The sequence below is a fragment of the Anolis carolinensis genome, chromosome 4 (assembly GCF_035594765.1).
Source record: "Anolis carolinensis isolate JA03-04 chromosome 4, rAnoCar3.1.pri, whole genome shotgun sequence".
NCBI classification, from domain to species: Eukaryota; Metazoa; Chordata; class Lepidosauria; order Squamata; family Dactyloidae; genus Anolis; species Anolis carolinensis.
Genome location: NC_085844.1, coordinates 118,496,994 through 118,517,179, shown reverse-complemented (window position 1 = coordinate 118,517,179; position 20,186 = coordinate 118,496,994). Strand labels below are relative to the sequence as shown.

At 39.9% G+C, this 20,186-nt stretch overlaps 1 protein-coding gene across 1 annotated transcript; it reads left to right on the top strand.

Annotated features, from left to right (window-relative positions):
* The first annotated feature begins 1,342 nt into the window (after nucleotides 1-1,342).
* On the top strand, nucleotides 1,343-17,200 carry LOC100551823 (serpin B4). Its single transcript, XM_016996346.2, has 8 exons — nucleotides 1,343-1,618; nucleotides 6,036-6,221; nucleotides 8,805-8,855; nucleotides 9,668-9,811; nucleotides 10,528-10,645; nucleotides 10,779-10,921; nucleotides 12,424-12,579; nucleotides 16,119-17,200. Exons 2-8 carry the CDS (start codon nucleotides 6,054-6,056, stop codon nucleotides 16,527-16,529), a joined length of 1,191 nt encoding a protein of 396 aa, XP_016851835.2. The 5' UTR covers nucleotides 1,343-1,618; nucleotides 6,036-6,053; the 3' UTR covers nucleotides 16,530-17,200.
* Nucleotides 17,201-20,186: the final 2,986 nt, after the last annotated feature.

Below are 20,186 nucleotides of genomic sequence, written 5' to 3'. Positions count from 1 at the left end.
TGGTTTTTTATGAAATACATAAAAGGTTTCCATTCTTCTTGCAATTTTTGTGTATTATTTTGTTGTAGCATTAAAGTTAATTTGTCCATTTTAGTAATTTCAGAAAAAATTGTAATCCATTAATCTGGTGTTGGTGTTCTTTGTTGCTTTCAGTTTCACATATTGATTCCTTGCTGTTGTAGTTGTGTATAGGAAGATTCTTTACTGGTGTATTGGTATTTGCTTATCTAGTAGTCCCAATAAAAAAGTTTCTGATTTCAGTGTCACTTCATTTTTTATTATGTTTTTAGTATCATTATGCACTTTTATCCAGAAGGCTTTGGCCTTTGGGCAAGTCCACTACATATGATTAAAGGTTCCAGTCGTTTGTTTACATTTCCAGCATAAATTTGCTTTTTTATTTGTCTTTGAGAGTTTTTTCTGGTTTTAAATTTTTTTATATTGTACGTTTTTACTGGCTGTAAGCTGCCTTGGGCCTTGGATGGGAAAAGGGCGGGGTATAACATTCATAAATAAATAAATAATGCAATAATAAGTGACTGAATTGGAAGTTAAGCTTCCTCATGGGCCAGTCTACACTGTTATGCTTAGGCTCTCTAGAATTGATATTACCAGTTTAGCTGAATGTCAGCTTTTTCACTTTGTGTGGGGCATTGGAAGGCTTAGAGGTGATGTAAGTGGGTGACACAAACCAACACATTTGTGGACCGTTTTAGGCCATTCAGGCAAATTTCACACAAGCATAGAAAAGAGGTGGTTTGTGTTGGCTGAAGGATTCTGGGGCTGGAAAACCAGTAGCCATACTAGCTGGGAAAAAAAAGTTAACTTTTCTGTTTATAACTAAATCAAAGAACTGGTGATATATCCCACGACTATAATACTAAATTTACATGGAAGTCACGGCCATCAGAAGTGGAAAGATAAATTTTTAAAAATGTGTTTTGGATGAAAACAGTAATGTGGAATGAGATGAGGATTTCCACCAACCTCTACCTTGAATTTGTCCCTTCAGTGTCCTTGTCAACGGGTAATTTTGCCACACTGTCCTTGCTATTTCTTGATGAAGCTTGGAAGTCACCATGAAATCCTAGATGATTACAGAAAGATACCTGCTGCATTAGGAAACTTATGATCCTGGTGTGACTCTACTTATAGGGGACTCGGGCCCCTTCTACACATCTGTATAAAATCCACATTGAACTGGGTTATATGGTAGTGTCAAGTTTAGATAATCCAGTTCAGAACAGATATTGTGGATTATCAGCCTTGATATTCTGGGTTATATGGCTGTGTGGAAGGGCTCTCAACCTCATCTGAAATTGCAAATTGCACCATATTTGTGTGCTGTTTACAACATAGGTTGCATTACTTGTATATCCTTTGTTTGCATCATCAGACATGGATTCTTGATTGCAGTCACAGTAGTCTGCCTATTGCAGAGGTTCATTACATTTTCAGTATTGGGCATCGAATTTCCAGGAACTCCTAGAAGTGTGTGTGTAACAAACTAGTCTTTATGCAAATTTGCATCTTTAAATATCAACGCCCAGAAGCACTCACTGCACCATTTCAGAGACAGCTGTTCAGCAGAATTAGAATCTCCCCCATAGAATAAAAGGTAGGTTTCATGTAGACTTTTCTTTCCCATGAGTATGATTTATATGTTTATATATTATAAATGCGTGTGCATTCATGTGTGAACAAATGTCTAATGGGAGGATAGCTATTGGCCAGGATGATAGTTCATGTAGAATTTTAGAAATACAAGAGGGTGAATTGTTCATATTCAAATCAACAAAGATTGCGTACAACGTGAAAAGTGCCAGGTGAACAGAAAGAGTTTTTCATGCGACTATATCAACCTTCACTTTGCAAACAGTATCTTGTAGATTGTGGTAACATGGAAATAGAATCTTCTGTGACATATAAAATAGGAAAAGCACAACTCAAAATATGTTTCAGAAAGTTACCTGGCACCCTTTGCTTCCTCCATCAATAGCCTATGTTGATCCAACAGGCAACAACATGTCTATGCTCTTTATTCTAAAGAATTGGGACAGTATTGCTACACTGCCCAACCCAGCAAACCTGCTGAGTGAGCAATCTTGGTTGATAAAAATTATTAGATGTCTGACTGATTAATTATTGGGAAGATTAAGGTTGACAGTTAAGGTCTCTAATCTCAATAGCCAGATCTGGAACTCAACTGGATTAGGCCATATTTTTGCCTGGGGCATCATGCTACATTAGTTTTCTCTCAAAGTTTGTCTCAGTTCTGAATCTATTTAGCCATGTCCCCTTTTTCATTCCAAGTTCTTCCCTTTTGCCATTTAAAAATTGTATTAATTTATTCCATCACACATTTTCCACTACCTTATAAATACAACATAACCAAAACCTTACTCTGTTCGATTCAATATTTTATCATGCTTCCTAAGGCCTCTTCTACACTGCCATGTAAATCCATATTAATCTGCTTTGAACTGGATTATATGGCAGTGTAGACTCATATACAGTAGAGTCTCACTTATCCAACATAAACAGGCCGGCAGAACGTTGGATAAACGAATATGTTGGATAATAAGGAGGCATTAAGGAAAAGCCTATTAAACATCAAATTAGGTTATGGTTTTAAAAATTAAGCACCAAAACATCATGTTATACAACAAATTTGACAGAAAATGTAGTTCAATACACAGTAATGCTATGTAGTAATTACTGTATTTATGAATTTAGCACCAAAATATCATGATATATTGAAAACATTGACTACAAAAATCCGTTGGATAATCCAGAACATTGGATAAGTGAGACTCTACTGTAATACAGTTCCAAACACATAATGTGGATTATCTGCTCTGATAATGTGGGTTATATGGCAGTGTAGAAGGGGTATAAGTAGCAACAGGATCTAAAATCCTTTATATTTTTGGTACAGCATAAACATACAACAGTATGTTTCAAGATTGATTTGATAGCTAAACATTTTAAACTGATCAGAAAAGACATTGTTTGCCATGGAAATATTGCTGATAGAAGTCCGAGATTTCTGTTCCATAAGTATTGATGACATTTTTTCTTCCATGCATAACATGTATGCCTGTAAATGCTGGTGAGTATCTGATAAATATCCTATAAAATAGGCATGGGAAAACCTTGGCCCTCCAGGTGTTTTGGACTTTAACTCCCACAATTCTGAAAAGCCAATTTTGCTCACCCATGATTGCTAAGATATATTGGAGGGAATTTTTAACCTACAGTGGTTTTTCTTCAAAAGCGTAAGCTTCTATCATCTTCTCCTGCAAATATACAGGGTGGGCCACAAGCCACCTAGGAGTTTGATGATTATATACTGTATATCCATTTGGAAAGCTCTGCTGTATATGATGCTATGGAATTGTAAATTAAAAACAAAATATAAAGGCATTATTAAATAATGAAACTCCTTTGTGACTTTTGGCCCACAGTGTATTAAACACAAGTGTCCTCTGCTATGGTCTCACAGCAAACTAGAGACATTGTCCCTTACACAATTTCCAAAATATGTGTTAAGCAGAGGTCTTAGCAAACTGAGTGATTTCAGAGGTTCCCTAATTTCCAGAAACAACTGTGTGTCATTGTCTTACAAACAATAACCTGGTTTGTGGATATTTGTGAAACTGCAGTATATTATGACAGAAGAAAAACATGGAAACCATAAGTTAAGGCAAGCTTCATAGCACTGACATGTTGAAGCAGAAGTCCCAGCTCCATGCTAATAAAGGAATTGGAATGTTAAACCTCCGTGAAGACACAAAAGACACAGCTTGAGAGTTCTCCTGGACTCATTGCTGAGACCAGAACCTCAGGTTTCGGCGGTGGCCAAGAGAGCTTTTGCACAATTAAAACTTCTGCGCCAGTTGCGCCCATACCTTGGGAAGTCAGACTTGGCCACAGTGGTCCATGCTCTAGCTATATCTCATATAGACTACTGCAACATGCTTTAAGTGGGGTTGCCTTTGAAGACAGCCCAAAAGCTTCAATTAGTCCAACGGACGGCAGCCAGATTCCTAACTGGGGCAGCATACATGGAACATACTACTACTCAATTACATCAGCTCCACTGGCTGTCAGTTTGCAACCAAGCCCAATTCATAGTGCTGGTCTTGGTCTATAAAGCCCTATACGGTTCTGGTCCAACTTACTCCCTCTATGAGTCTATAAGAGCTTTAAAATCAACTGGGGTGGCCCTAGTTGGGATGAGAGACAGGGCCTTCTCAGTGGTGGCCCCTCGGCTGTTGAACTCCCTCCCCGGTGACATCAGGAAAAACTTAAAACCTGGATCTTCTCACAGGCATTTGGTGAATAGGAAATTACGGAATGAGACTTTAACAGCTTGAGTAACAGACTATGGATTTTGGAAAACAATTTGGTTATGAGATCATTACTCAGCATTTTATTTGGTTTTAATCTGTTCAGTTGATTGATATGTGTTTTAATTGCTCAAGTTTTAGATTGTTGATATTTTGTTGAGATGTATTTTAATGTTTGCAAGCCGCTTTGAGTCCTCTTTGGGTTGGAGAAAGGCAGGATAGAAATGAAGTAAATAAATAAATAAATAAATAATGTTGCGCGGTGGCTATATTATATATATTATATATATAGGTAAAGGTTTCCCCTGATGTTAAGTCCAGTTTTGTCCGACTCTGGGGGGTTAGTGCTCATCTCCATTTCTAAGCCGAAGAGTCGGCGTTGTCCATAGACACCTCCAAGGTCATGTGGCCGGCATGACTGCATGGAGCGCCGTTACCTTCCCACCAGAGCGGTACCTATTGATCTACTCACATTTGCATGTTTTCGAATTGCTAGGTTGTCGGAAGCCGGGGCAAACAGCCCTCATTCCGCTCCCCAGATTCAAACCTGCAACCTTTCGGTCTGCAAGTTCAGCAGCTCAGCGTGTTAACACACCGGAGGCCCATATATATATATATATATATATATATATATATATATATATATGAAACTGGAAATCAACATTTATCCATGTTCATTCTCACTTTTGCAGGAAAGACTCAATAAAAGGTGGCCATTGTCACTTACTGACCAAAAACTAACAAACAACAAAGCCACAGCAATTACCAAACAAAAGCTGCATTTATTTGTACATGTTAATTTTCTTCCATTGAAGGAAGACTTACCATACATATCAAAATGACTTAAAATTAAGCCTAATTGAGCTCCTGTCAAAGTAAAGCAATCACAGTAATCACAGGTTTTGAAATAATGCCAACCGACAACAAGATTATATATACGAACAACGTCCCACATATTCAAACCTCAACTTCTATTTTCAATTAATTAATTCTTTGGTCATCCAAAGAGCATGTTGTGATTAGCTTTTAACTGATGTAGCTTAATTGCATGCTCAGGTATGAAATATGCCCTGCATAAAGAACCACACCTCAGGCATACACCATAACTTGGAGAAAAAAAGACCACAAGTTTGTTTGGTTACAAATGTATACAAGGGTTGATGAGTCCAAAGGCAGCACACTCAACCAAGCGGCTTGTTGATCGATAAGCCAGCAGAGCTGACCCTGTGCCAGATCCCATAAGGGATGGTATGAGAGTTACCAACTGGACTGCACCAGCCTTAGTCTGTCAGCCACTAGGTGCATTTGGCAAACATCCACTCCAAACTGGACAAGACTACTCCAGACAACACATGTGAGAGTTTCCTTTACACAATGCCTTGAGTATATTGGTCTCTCAGCCCTGGATCCATGACCAATTCAAGCAGCACAGCAAAGTAAATACAAATTAACAATGATAAAAGTAGCATGTATGTAGCCATCATTGCCTCACTAGAAACCCCACTGCAGCCAATAAGCCTTACCTACTTGGAAGAAGGCCCTGGGGAAGAAATGTACAATGATAGTGGTTACAGCACAAGACAGCTTCTCATAATTCTGAAGCTGTAACCTGTATTAAACTGGAATCATAACCCATATATCACTTCTAAATGATACATTTTTGTGTTTCTGCTATTGTCACAGGTATCTTTGGCTACAACCATGAGAACCCTCACTGATGAAAACACTGCATTTGCTGTGGAACTTCTGAAAATACTGTTGAAAAACAATCAGGAGGGAAACATCTTCTGTTCCCCACTGAGTATCTCCGCAGCTCTGAGCATGGTCCTTCTGGGTGCCAGAGGGAACACTGCTAAACAGATGGAAAAGGTAATTGTCCAGTCACGTGGCAAAACATGGGGCAGTATTGTTGTAAGGTCCGTTCATAATCCCAGCTGTGGGGACATCCTCGGAAATGTTCCTCACTGATATCTGAAACACACAAGATATTAAAAAATATATTTGAAACTTGTAGAAATATAATATGGGGAAAATACAGAGCTTCACAATCTATATGAAACAAGGATGGGAAGAAAATGCAGCGAGATAAAGAAAATAAACCTCAGTAAAATCCCAAATAATAGATTTTCACATCCCTTATTCTGAGGTTCATGAATGGCAATCAGGGTCTGGGATCGTGTATGTACAAGAAGTGGAACGTACATATGTGGTTGAGATCTAAAGGGCGCATACTCCATAAGTCCAGGCCCAACAATGCAGCATGTTACAGTGTTTTTCCATTCGTGTTTTAACAAGATATGGAGCTTCTTGAAAACTAATCATACACTCTTCCATACAATGGTGCCATAAAGCAATGAGTGAGGCAGCTCTCTCTAGCACAGGAATTGTATTACCGTGTTGAAAGAAAATAGGTATATATCTCAATGGCCTGTCCTGCATCCCTAAGATAACCTGCTGATTTTAGGCATATTGAAGAAAACTCTTTCCATAGCATAGAGTTGACCAGTCCTCTACACTTACCCAAATCAACTGGTGTCAATTGCTAGAGAGCTATACTGATGCAGGACGAGAACATCCTTGGATCCTTCTTGGCATCTAGATGGCTGGTCAAGCCAACAGTGCATTAGGGCCACTGCCACTTCTGCTGTGCTACTGACCAGAAGCAGCTCCCTCATGGATATTGCTTCTGCTGGTCAAATGGCTAGTGGCAGAGAAGGTAGACCTGGTGGCAGAGAAGGTAAACCTAGTGGCAGAGAAGGTAGACCTAGTGGCAGAGAAGGTAGACCTAATGGCAGAGAAGGTAGACCTCGTCGCAGAGAAGGTAGAACTAGTGGCCATTATGCTATCACTGGTCATAATCATAACGGTTGGCTGACTACCTCTAGGTCTACCTTCTCTGCCACTAGGTCTACCTTCTCTGCCACTAGGTAGACCTAGTGGCAGAGAAAGTAGACCTAGTGGCAGAGAAGGTAGACCTAATGGCAGAGAAGGAAGACCTAGTGGCAGAGAAGGTAGACCTAGTGGCAGAGAAGGTAGACCTAGTGGCAGAGAAGGCAGACCTAGTGGCAGAGAAGGTAGACCTAGAGGCAGAGAAAGTAGACCTAGTGGCAGAGAAGGTAGACCTAATGGCAGAGAAGGAAGACCTAGTGGCAGAGAAGGTAGACCTAGTGGCAGAGAAGGTAGACCTAGTGGCAGAGAAAGTAGACCTAGTGGCAGAGAAGGTAGACCTAATGGCAGAGAAGGAAGACCTAGTGGCAGAGAAGGTAGACCTAGTGGCAGAGAAGGTAGACCTAGTGGCAGAGAAGGTAGACCTAGTGGCAGAGAAGGTAGACCTAGAGGCAGAGAAAGTAGACCTAGTGGCAGAGAAGGTAGACCTAATGGCAGAGAAGGAAGACCTAGTGGCAGAGAAGGTAGACCTAGTGGCAGAGAAGGTAGACCTAGTGGCAGAGAAGGTAGACCTAGTGGCAGAGAAGGTAGACCTAGTGGCAGAGAAGGTAGACCTAATGGCAGAGAAGGAAGACCTAGTGGCAGAGAAGGTAGACCTAGTGGCAGAGAAGGTAGACCTAGTGGCAGAGAAGGTAGACCTAGTGGCAGAGAAGGTAGACCTAAAGGCAGAGAAGGTAGACCTAGTGGCAGAAAAGGTAGACCTAGTGGCAGGGAAGGTAGACCTAGTGGCACAGAAGGTAGTCCTAGTGGCAGAGAAGGTAGACCTAGTGGCAGAGAAGGTAGACCTAGTGGCAGAGAAGGTAGACCTAGTGGCAGAGAAGGTAGACCTAGTGGCAGAGAAGGTAGACCTAAAGGCAGAGAAGGTAGACCTAGTGGCAGAAAAGGTAGACCTAGTGGCAGGGAAGGTAGACCTAGTGGCACAGAAGGTAGTCCTAGTGGCAGAGAAGGTAGACCTGGTGGCAGAGAAGGTAGACCTAGTGGCAGTGAAGGTAGACCTGCAGTTCTGCTGCAAATCCAGTCAAACACTATGTGGACTCTTCACCACAGTTGCAATGTTATCCCACTTTATTTGGCTCCTGTAGATTAGATTCAACCAGTAGCCTGGTTGGCTTCTGCACATAATATTAAGGAGTGGAGTACTATCTTATCCTTCATTGCAGACAGCAAAATGTCAGTAGGTTTCCCAAAAATGAATGTGACTACAACTAGCTCCCCATTATAGCCAGAGGGCAGTTGTCTTCCAGGGTGTACTCTCTATCCATTCAAGGCAGAGGTGAGCAATTTCCAAAGGACATACTTCTGGGAACGGCAGAAGTTGTGCTCAATAGTTCTGGAATACGTAAGAACAATTTGGACACTACTATTGAGTTTGACCTTTTTTCTTGACTCCACATGAGCACTCCTTAGATAGTGTGTGTGTGTGTTTACTAAACCTCATGAAAAAATGGATACCACAGTTATGCAGAGCACAATGATGGGTTTCTCATTTCACATTTTATGTTGCAGGTCCTTCACTTCACTGAGATCACTGGATCTGGAAGTTCTAAGGATATTCCTGTATGAGTATTATCAGTCATATTCTATCTCTTTCACTTCTCCAATTAAAGAAGAGAAGATGCAGATCTAGACAGATTACCTTTTCAAAATGGTATTTAATCCCAAACCAGAAACAAATCCAACAGCAGTTAGCTGCTGTCTTGGAACGTGATCTGGTGTAGTAAATTTTGAGTACCTCATCACGTGGAGGCCTCAAAGTTGGGGGAATAGCGGGGGGAAACGTAGGGCAGCATACCGTTTCGTCCCCTGACCATGCTTGGTCATGGGACCCCTTCCCAAGACATTTCTCAACTGTTCCGAGTTTTCTCCCGCACCCTCCCGGCTTCTTCAATGAGGAGTCGCAGCTGTGTGTCTCTGAGCTGCCAGCACACTGTTGTCACAGCGCTGGCACGCTGCTGGCATGGAGCCCTGCATTATCTGATGGGCTCTGGTGGACTCTGTGCCATTAGCATGTTGGCAGTGCCGAGAAGTGGGGAGGAGTCGCTTCTTGGCCTCCATGTGATGAGGTGGTAAGGGCATTTTCATGGGCATTTCACTGTTATACATATTTGTTATTTTGGGTATGTGTGCCTAAGCATGTGTTTTAGATAAATGCCAAACAGACCTTAGAAATGATACTTTTTGGATAGCAACTCGCAGACTTCCTACTGACAGAATGGTGGCTGTGCCTACTGGATGGGGTATTATCACAGCTGTAGTCCAAAATGGCATAGAGTATTTCATGCTCTGCTGTAAAGTCTACTTTGCAGCATCAGTTACACTGTTTTTACAAAACAGCAGATGCCATGTTAAACAGCTTTTGCTCTTTAAAGGTGACTGGGGCACAGTGTGACACCTCTGGAGGACCTCATGAACAGTTCAAGGCACTCTTATCTGCCATCAACCAACCTACCAAAGATTATGCTCTGAGTATTGCCAACAGACTGTATGGATCAAACAGTTATGAGTTCTTGGAGGTAAGAAATTGTGCTCCCCATCCCTCTTCCCATAGCACTTCACTTCTGAATTGTGAACAACAGTGACCACATGATTTTGGTAAAACTGTTACAATATGATATGTTTAAACTTTGGCTATATTTGCATATTTCAATTGAAATGATGTTATGTCTTATATTGTGATTGTGTTCAAGTTCACCATTGTATGACTATGTTTCATTGAATATATTTGTTCAATTAGAGAATGTTCTACTCTTATGAAATCTATGGGATAAAAGTATATTGTTCCATTAGTTTCCAATCAGATTTATTATACATTGTAAAATATTTTTTCAATCAGTTTACTATTAATAATAATAAGAAAATAATTACATTTTTGTATGCATGAACCTATATTGGTTATATTGGTTAGTAATAAATTTACCTATTGGTCCCTTAGTAGGTTCTTTGTCTTACACTTTACACTTCCTTGCAACAGTCTGCACTTAAGTAACATACTGAGAAATGTTGACCTTCCAGATATGCTCAATGTTAAGTTGGATAATTCATTACCAATTTCCTTGTTGGGTGATGCTGATAGCAGCTGAAATCCCAAACATCTGAAGGGCAAAGGATTCCCAGTTAAAACTCAACTACAAAAACAATGAAAAGTCAAAATTAGGGAACATGTCAATAGAAATTCCCATTTGTTGGAAATGAACATTATAGTTACCTTATTGTCTTTAATTATGCACAGCAATACTTACATTCCACGAAGGAGCTCTACCATGCTGAGTTGGAAAGAGTTGACTTTAGGAATGCAGCAGAAGAAGTTAGAAAGGAGATTAACTCTTGGGTTGAAAGCCAGACAAATGGTAAGAGAGCATGTATCAATTCTTGCTCACTTTCTATCACATAACTTTGTGTGTTCTTCTCCACCACAGTTCAAAACTATTTAAAAAAAAATAACTGAATAAAAGACAATAATCTAAATTTATTTTCAAAAAGGTAAAATCAAGGATCTCTTTGCTAGTGGGAGTATTTCCCAAGATGCCGTCTTGATCTTAGTGAATGCCATATACTTCAAAGGAAAGTGGAAGATGCAATTTGACCCAAAGAATACACATGAAGCACCATTTTGGACTAGCAAGGTATGATATGTCTAAGAGCTTGCAGACATGGGAATGTATCCATTATGATCTGTTCCATAATGACCTGGAGGTACAGAGATTTAGAGGCTGAAACATTACATTTCTTTGACCTATATCTCCCAAAACACATTGTCCAGTATGACTATGTTGGTTTAGACTAAGGGTTCTTAAACTGTGCTCTGCGCAGCTCTTGGGGCTTCGTGGGTGATAGTGAGAAGCTCCGCAGTGCCATACTGCTTTCCACCGCCTCCTCTTTCCACCTCCTGAGAAATACAGGGAAATTAAAGTTTTAACCTGCCGGAAACAACAGGAGTAGCTGTTGTGTATTCCCGGGGCACAGATCCTTTCTCCCCACCTCCTTTGCTGCTCAGATTCCTTTTCTCGCCAGACAAACACTATCCCCCCTTTCTTTGCTTCCAAAACTCTATTTCCCTCCCAAGGCTCAGGGGTGCGTGGATTGTGTTTTTCCTGCATGGCAGGAGGGGGTTTGACTGGGTGGCCCCTGGGGTCTGCCACTTAAATACTATTAAGTTTATGATGGTTAAAATTGTACTTCATTTTAATATTTTAACTTCTTTCCTATTTTAAAATTTTGATGAGGAGGTACTTTATATCTTTTTTAAAGAATGGCCAATGCTCCTTTAGGTGGTGTGGCTCCCACTGAAATAAGTGTTTAAAAAAGAGTGCCTCCCTTAACTCAATTTCACTGAAAGGGTGTGGAGGGCAAACGATCCCAGAAAGGGTGGTTTCTTAAGTCTGATGCTTTTAACTCAGGTCTAATTGAAGGATATAAGGAGAAAGGATCCCAGAAAGGATGGAAGGCTTCTTGTCTTTCCATAAAGAAAGATGTGTTGAGCTAACTTAAAGAGGCATCCACCCATGTGATAAGGGGGAAGTCAGTTTAGTGAGGGCCGCCTCTGGCAATGTGAAACCCAGGATGCGGAAAGAAGGGAGAGTGAAGGAGAAATGACCGGTACTCCACTTTTAAAGCCTGAACCCAGCCGGCTTACTGAGGCTTGGGCTTCCCTCTGTGTGATGAGGGGTATGAGGGGGAAGTCTGGATGGTGCAGGGTGGATGCCACAGGCGGCACATGTGAAGAGGTCTGAGGAGAAAGGATTCCAGAAAGAATGGTTTCTTAGGACTGATGCCCTAAAAATGACAGAAAGGTGATCCTCGTGAGTTCCCCGTTGCAGCTAATGGGCCAAATATTCTTGGAAATCGGGAAGCTCCCAAAAAAAATAGATTTGGGGGTCCACCAAAATCCGGATGCCAAAACCAGAATAGGATTTAACTGAATGGCACATCCCTAGCAAAAACCAGGTAGGAGTTTTCTCACTAGCTAGATGGCATATAACTTTCTGATTTAAGATTTTGTTGATACTGGAAATCATGTCTAGTAGCTAACTATACGTACTGAACATTTCATGTATTATATATACAGCTACCTATCCTGCTACTACGGAATACAAGGAAAGTTTAAATGTTGCTTTGTTTATTGCAGAATCAGAGTAAACAAGTGCAGATGATGTTCCTGGAAGACGAATTTAATCTGGCTAAAATAAAAAACCCACCTTTGCAAGTCCTTGAGCTTCCTTATCATCAGAATGAACTGAGTATGCTCATTCTTCTGCCAGATAACAAAGAATCTCCAGATGAGGTATTTTTGTTTGATTTCTATCAGTGTTAGCAAAGGAAATTAAATGAACATTTTAAATTTAGATCAAGATAGGGTTTGCAAGAAGCAACTTATGTTTCTGATATGTTAGAAAATGAGAAGAATAGGGTGAATGAGTCACCTGATCCCACCATCATTTCTTATTTAAACTATACAGTAGTGTGATATTTAAATGACTATTTGTTATTCTTAAATATCTCACCAATTCCAATATTAACTATTGGCAGAGTAATCTTATAAGACCCAAAAGAGATGCTGAAATATCTTTAAAATGTTGAATATCTCATGCCTTATCTACACTGCACAAGCAGGGGTGCTTCTACACTGACACTATAACACAATTTGGAGGTGGATTAAAATGAACTGGTTTTACTGTACAGTGCCTACACAAACACCTCATGGACTGGTTTAAGGCCGACACAGTGGCCACAGTATCTCCTTAATGAGGATTGGAATCAAACCCAGGAGTATTTTTTTCTTAACCAGTCCACTGAAATGCACTATGCCCATTTAGGATAAATGCCTGACCATGGCACAACACGGAAATGAGAACAAAGTGAATGTCACCATGGGAATTATTAAGTTTTTTCTCCTGAAGTTACAATTGCGTTTTGACACTTTTAAAAGAGTGTCAGCACTAGTGGTGTCCTGACAAGCGCTCCACATTTTCCAGTCCAGTTTCAAGTCCTGCATGTGATATAATCTGATTTGCGCATTATCTGACTTATTTCAAATTTTCTGGTGAGGTTTTTAATGTGCTGTTTTGGGTGTGCATTTTGCAGACTTCCATTCTTGAGTTGGCTTTAAATTGCATTATATGGTCTGTGTAGATGAATTCTAAGTGAACAACCAGCCAAACTTCATTTATGCATTTTGAAAAGTTCAAGTTTTCTGTGTCTTTACTTGTATGTCGGTTCACACCATCATTTAAAAACGCAGGAGGGGTTTCCATTTGAGTTCTGATGTACTGCAAGTTGCTGTGCCACTAGACACAAAAATGTAGTTGATCTTGATTGTTGTTAATTTAAACAAACCAGTTTAGGACAACTGGGTCTGGACAACTTCGTCTTAGATTACATGCTAGCAGTGGGTGGGGAAATTGCTTTAAACGAATGCAGCATCTGTACTGATGGTATGCCACTCCCCTCCACATATACATTACACCCAATTACTAACAAACACCTTCATTGTGAGAAAAACACACTCATATATCCCTAATTGCACATATCTATACTGTTAATGTGGGATTTATGTATTGGTAGTGTTTAAATGAAATTTGTGTCTTGTCTGTATTGCATACTGTTTGCATCATCCAGAGTGTACTATAGTCTGGAAAGAGTTAATTACTAAGAAGCTGTGATGTCCTTGATGTGTGGCTGGAACTGGGGAGTGTCCAGACACAAGTGTTTGTGCATTACTGATTGCATCAGTTCAGTTCAGTTCTGAGTCGAGTGCTGTCTGCCTAGGTGTTGAGTCAAGTCTTGTGTCCATTATCTGCAAGCCTGTTTGTCTTGGTTATTACTGCTTACAGTAAAACTTGGTATATAGTTTTACTAAAGTCTTGGTGTCACTTCGTTCTGCGTTCCACTGATTCCATCCAACTACTGCTGTGCTGCAATTACTCTGACATATTCATCCCTCCACAAAAGAGCGGGATATGTTGGTACCCTTGATGATATATGTAGTTCTGTTGAGGAAGGATTCAACCAGTGCTTATGGAAGTGCTACTTGAGGTGTCACCTCCTCTTCAGTTGGATTTGCTCCTACCTCATCCTACTTGAGATAGGCATAAAGGGTTCCTTTTACCACATGTGGTGATCATGTAAAACAGCAAACAACTGCTGGAAAAATATCCACGAAAAAATCCAGGAAATTCTAAACATAAGAATCCAAATGAAACCAGAATACTTCCTCCTAGGAGTGATAGACTTTGAAGTAGATAGAAACAAAGACATACTATTCAACTATCTGGTAGCAGCTGCAAGAATAGTATATGCAAGAACCTGGAAACACAAAGAACCACCACAGAGGTATGGCTACTAAAAATACTAGAGCATGGACAACCTAACTCAACAACTGAAAAATAACTAGGGAGCCTCAGAAAAAAACAAAAAAAAGCAACAGACTGGACAATAGTCAAAGATTATATGAAACAAGAAAAATGATAATGATAATTTAAATGTAAGAAAGAAACATGGGAATTTGATCCACATGCAGAGGAATGACAAAAGGGAGGTAGGAGACAAAGAAGAAAAGAACACAAATAAGACTTGTAAATACCGATGAAAGAGGATGGAGGTCAAAAACTACCCCTTTAAACAAAAGGTAAAAGTTTCCCCTGACGTTAAGTCTAGTTATGTCTGACTCTGGGAGTTGGTGCTCATCTCCATTTCTAAGCCGAAGAGCCGGCGTTGTCCGTAGACACCTCCAAGGTCATGTGGCCAGCATGACTGCATGGAGTGCCGTTACCTTCCCGCCGGAGCGGTACCTATTGATCTACTCACATTTGTATGTTTTCGAACTGCTAGGTTGGCAGGAGCTGGAGCTAACAGCGGGCACTCAAGCTGCTCCTGGGATTTGAACCTGGGACCTTTCGGTCTGCAAGTTCAGCAGCTCAGTGCTTTAACACACTTCGTCCTTATATCCCTATATAACCCTACCCCATCCACCCCATCCACCCCTTTTTCCCATCCCCTCTTTTTTTACCCTACTGAAATACTTTCAATAAAAATGATTTTTAAAAAAGAGAGGGAGAAAGGCATGAAGCTGAACAACAAACTTGAGAAGTACTTCTCAAAACCACAACGTAACATAGTTATTCTTCAAGCCCTTCATTATCTATGAGGAAAAACTCTGGGGAAGACTATCATTCAATAGCTCTGTAGGCCAAAGATTCAGGCTAGCAAGTCATGGGTTCCTCACCCGTGTTTTAAAGTTAGCTTGTTTGAAACTTCTTCTTCTTCTTCTTCTTCTTCTTCTTCTTCTTCTTCTTCTTCTTCTTCTTCTTCTTCTTCTTCTTCTTCTATTTATTTATTTATTTATACCTTGCTTTATCTCCCCTGAAGGGGATTCAAACTGGCTAACCAACCATAGTTAACTGTAGCTTGAGCCTGTTGGTCCAGATGACATGGCATGTGATTAAGTAAAAGTGCCTAGATGGAAAGAAACACATGTGAGCACAAAACTCATTGCAACTCACTCCTTGTCGTTTTGATCATGTTTAAACTATGGCAAATGCATTAGACCAAAAAGATGTCAATTTTAAAAAAATAGTACAGAAATGACTGAGTGTTTGAATGAAGTGAGTGTATTCAATATTCTCATTACCTCATCGATGCAGTATTTTCCACAAAATAGTTTCCAAGAAAGTGGTGCTTCTGCAGATACGTAGGTCATCATAATATTTTTTGTCAAAATAAAGTTTAATTGTAAAAAAATTTCAAATGATTTTAGGGTTATAATAATGTCCCTACTGTATTTTCACTTACTTTTATGTTAATTTGTTGTTGTTTTCTTGACAGCTTGAAAGAGAAATCACTTATGTGAAGCTGAAAGAATGGACCAGTTCAGCAAATATGAAGAAACAAAAATTGAGAGTTTTCATACCAAAGTTCAAACTGGAAGAAAAATATGAACTCGTACCAATTTTAGAAGCCATGGGAATGACTGATGTGTTTCAATTTGGAAAGGCTGACTTATCAGGAATGTCAAAAAATCAGGATCATAATCTGAATGTGTCCAAAGTCATTCATAAAGCTTATGTTGATGTCAATGAAGAGGGCACAGAAGCAGCCGCTGCTACTGGTATAGAAGTGGTTCCAGTAAGTATAGAAATTCTTCCAGAGTTTAGAGTTGACCATGCTATGATTTTTTTCATAAGACATAATAAAACTGGGAGCATCCTGTTTGGTGGCAGATATTCCTCACCATGATGATCACCAGATGCTGAAATCACAACAAGCAACTTTATCTTGGTGGTGCACTGAAAATGTTAAGAGTTCTGGAAGAAACAAATATACTCCAAATGCAATGTTCTACTTGACTAACATAGCAAGACTTTCATCTCTTAAGTACAGTAGAGTCTCACTTATCCAACACTCGCTTATCCAACATTCTGGATTATCCAACACATTTTTGTAGTCAATGCTTTCAACATATCGTGATATTTTGGTGCTAAATTCATAAATACAGTAATTACTACATAGCATTACTGCATATTGAACTACTTTTTCTGCCAAATTTGTTGTCTAACATGATGTTTTGGTGCTTCATTTATAAAATCATAACCTAATTTGATGTTTAATAGGCTTTTCCTTAATGCCTCCTTATTATCCAACATATTTGCTTATCTAACATTCTGCTGGCCCGTTTATGTTGGATAAGTGAGACTCTACTGTAATTACAAAACTTTAGGTTTTTTACATACATAGGCAAATGCATCTGAAAACATCATGTGTGTAGTGTGCTTCTCTCCCATATCTTCTGATTTTCTTATCACTTCTCAAAAACTCTTTTGAAGCATTAAATAAATAAATAAATAAATTTAACAAAATAAAACACTTCATGCCTCTCTGTAAAAATTGCTATAAAAACAGTAGTAAAAGGGCCAGTTTATGTTTTCTTCTTCTTCATACGTGGAGTCATTTCTTCGTGACGTCATGGACCAGTCCACGCCAGTAAAAATCCTTCAGCGTCAAGAAATTTGGTTCCTTTCTCCAAAATTTGCTAAATTCCTCATCTCATGTGTTGTATCATATGGTCACCCCCCACAAATGAATCCATGTTACATTTTTTACATCTAAAAATGTACATGTTAATGTACTAATTTTAAAGTGTGCCTTTTAATGTACCTTTCCCCCAACTCACTAAAATGCATTTGTGTATATTGTAGAATTCTACACATTTTTAGCCACTGACGTGTTTTAAAAGGTAAACATCACTTTTAATACATTTTTATTTTCCAACATCTTTAATTTTTTCACATCATGAGCCTTTAAATATGTGCAAATTTCCATGGCAGAATTCACCTTACAGTGATTCTTAGAAAGTATGAAATAGGCAATCTTATTGAGAATATTGACACCAGCTTCATCCTTTTCCATCCATATCTCTGTCTTATTTACATATGTCTTCCTTTTGTCCTCAGAAGGACTTTGTTGGTAACTCACAGTACACACTGGTTTCTAATGTGCTTTTCAAGATGGACTAGAACAACACAAACAGTTAAGAGAGTCAAAACAGTTGGTTCTAATCTCACTCTCAAAGTAAACAAGAATGTAAAACACATAAAAGATTATATTTGCCTTTCAATGACAACATAATCTTTAGGAGACTCTCCCATACCCATAAACTCCCAGTGGCTGAAAATTAATCTGATATCAAAAAGTTGTATGATTACATCGAATGTTTTGTGGCACATATAAACTGACATGATAAAACTTGCACTATTGATAAAATAGGAATCCAACACCCAGGAAGCATTGCACATCATGGAGTTACAATCTAATTTTTTTAGCAAATGTGTGATTCAGTAAGAGATGTTACCTCAGCAGTCACAATCACCAGTTAAATCCATGTTAACTTCCAAAATAAAATAAAAAATCACACGAAAAGCAAGTGATGTCAATAGCATGTTATGCAAACCATCACTAGAGGGAGTAAAGGTAAAGGTAAAGGAAAGGAAAAAGGTAAAGGTAAAGGAAATCAGAAGACGTTTACTTCTTGGGAGGAGAGCAATGGCCAACCTTGACAAAATAGTGAAGAGCAGAGACATCACACTGGCAACGAAGGTCCGCATAGTCAAAGCAATGGTATTCCCCATAGTAACCTATGGATGCGAGAGCTGGACCATAAGGAAGGCTGAGCAAAGGAAGATAGATGCTTTTGAACTCTGGTGCTGGAGGAAAATCCTGAGAGTGCCTTGGACCGCAAGAAGATCCAACCAGTCCATCCTCCAGGAAATAATGCCTGGCTGCTCACTGGAGGGAAGGATATTAGAGGCAAAGCTGAAGTATTTTGGCCACATCATGAGGAGACAGGAAAGCTTGGAAAAGATCACGATGCTGGGGAAAATGGAAGGAAAAAGGAGAGAGGCCGACCAAGGGCAAGATGGATGGACCGTATCCTTGAAGTGACTGGGTTGACCTTGAAGGAACTGGGGGCAGTGACGGCCGACAGGGAGCTCTGACGTGGACTGGTACATGCGGTCACGAAGAGTCGGAGACGACTAAATGACTGAGCAGCAGTAGCAAAGGTAAAGATTTTCCCCTGACATTAAGTCTAGTCGAGAAATAGCGACTTGGAAGGCGCTGAACAGACTGCACTCTGGCACCACGAGATACAGAGCCAACCTTAAGAAATGGGGCCACAAAGTGGAGTCCACAACATGCAAGTATGGAGAAGAGCAAACCACAGACCACCTATTTCAATGCAGTCTGAGTCCTGCCACATGCACAATGGAGGACCTTTTACAGCAACACCAGAGGCACTCCAAGTAGCCAGCCACTGGTCAAAGGGCATTTAGTATAATGCCAAACTTTATGTTTTCAAATGCATTACAGCTTGTACCCTTGGTTTGCTTCTGACACAATACATACATACATACATACATACATACATACATACATACGTCTAGTCGTGTCCAGCTCTGGGGTTTGGTTTCATCTCCATTTCTAAGACAAAGAGCCGACGATGTCCGTAGACACCTCCAAGGTCATGTGGCTGGCATGACTGCATGGAGTACCGCTTCTATAAATGTATTAAACATTTGGTCTAGTTCAATGGTTCTCAAATTGTGCTCTGAGGGGCTCTTTCTCCTCCTTTCCCTGGCTTCCTTCCCACCTGCACACAGGAAAGGGAAGGTGAAGTGAGGAGGCGACCAACAGCCAAGGTGAGAAGAGGGGCTCCAACTTTTCCTGTGTGGCACTTTATTGTCTGCTATTATAACACTTATTGTCATAACAACGCTCTAACTATTAATAAATCAAAGTCAAAAATAATGGTATTTGGCAAACGACATAACAGACATAGCTGGTTCCTGGATGGTGAATCAATAGAGCAAGTTTGCACTTTCACGTACCTGGGAATTGTTTTTTCTGAGACTGGCTCTTGGCTACCACATCATCAAAGAAGCTCAGTCAGGGCAAGAGTACGTGTAAACCAACTGCTTAAATTAACAACTCACAGCCAACCAGGATCTTTAGACCCACTTCTTAAAGTGTATAAAGCGAAGGTTACCCCCATGCTTTTATATGGAGCTGAAGTTTGGGGTCTAAACCAGGTACCATTATTAGAGCAATCACAATCACAGCACCTGCGAAGTTTTCTAGGAGTAGACAGGACGACCCCAGCTGCTGCAGTAAGAGCGGAACTGGGAGTATACACAGTTGATGGCTTATCTAAAATCAGGGCCTACAAGTACTGATAAAATTGATTGCCATGGCAAATGATAGACTGCCAAAACTGTGCCTGTTAGAGCAGATAGAAAATCAACATCAGTCCTCTTGGCTAGTTCATCTGACAAAATACATTAGTAGTTGTGGACTTCCGATTCGGTATCCAAATCTCTTAGAAGAACTAGACCCAAAAAT

Excerpts from the sequence above, each read along its gene's own strand:
- LOC100551823 (XM_016996346.2), top strand. The coding sequence starts at position 6,054 with ATGAGAACCCTCACTGATGAAAACACTGCATTTGCTGTGGAACTTCTG. Across the intron at positions 8,856-9,667 it reads GAAGTTCTAAGGATATTCCT|GTGACTGGGGCACAGTGTGA; the intron begins GTATGAGTATTA and ends TGCTCTTTAAAG. Across the intron at positions 9,812-10,527 it reads ACAGTTATGAGTTCTTGGAG|CAATACTTACATTCCACGAA; the intron begins GTAAGAAATTGT and ends AATTATGCACAG.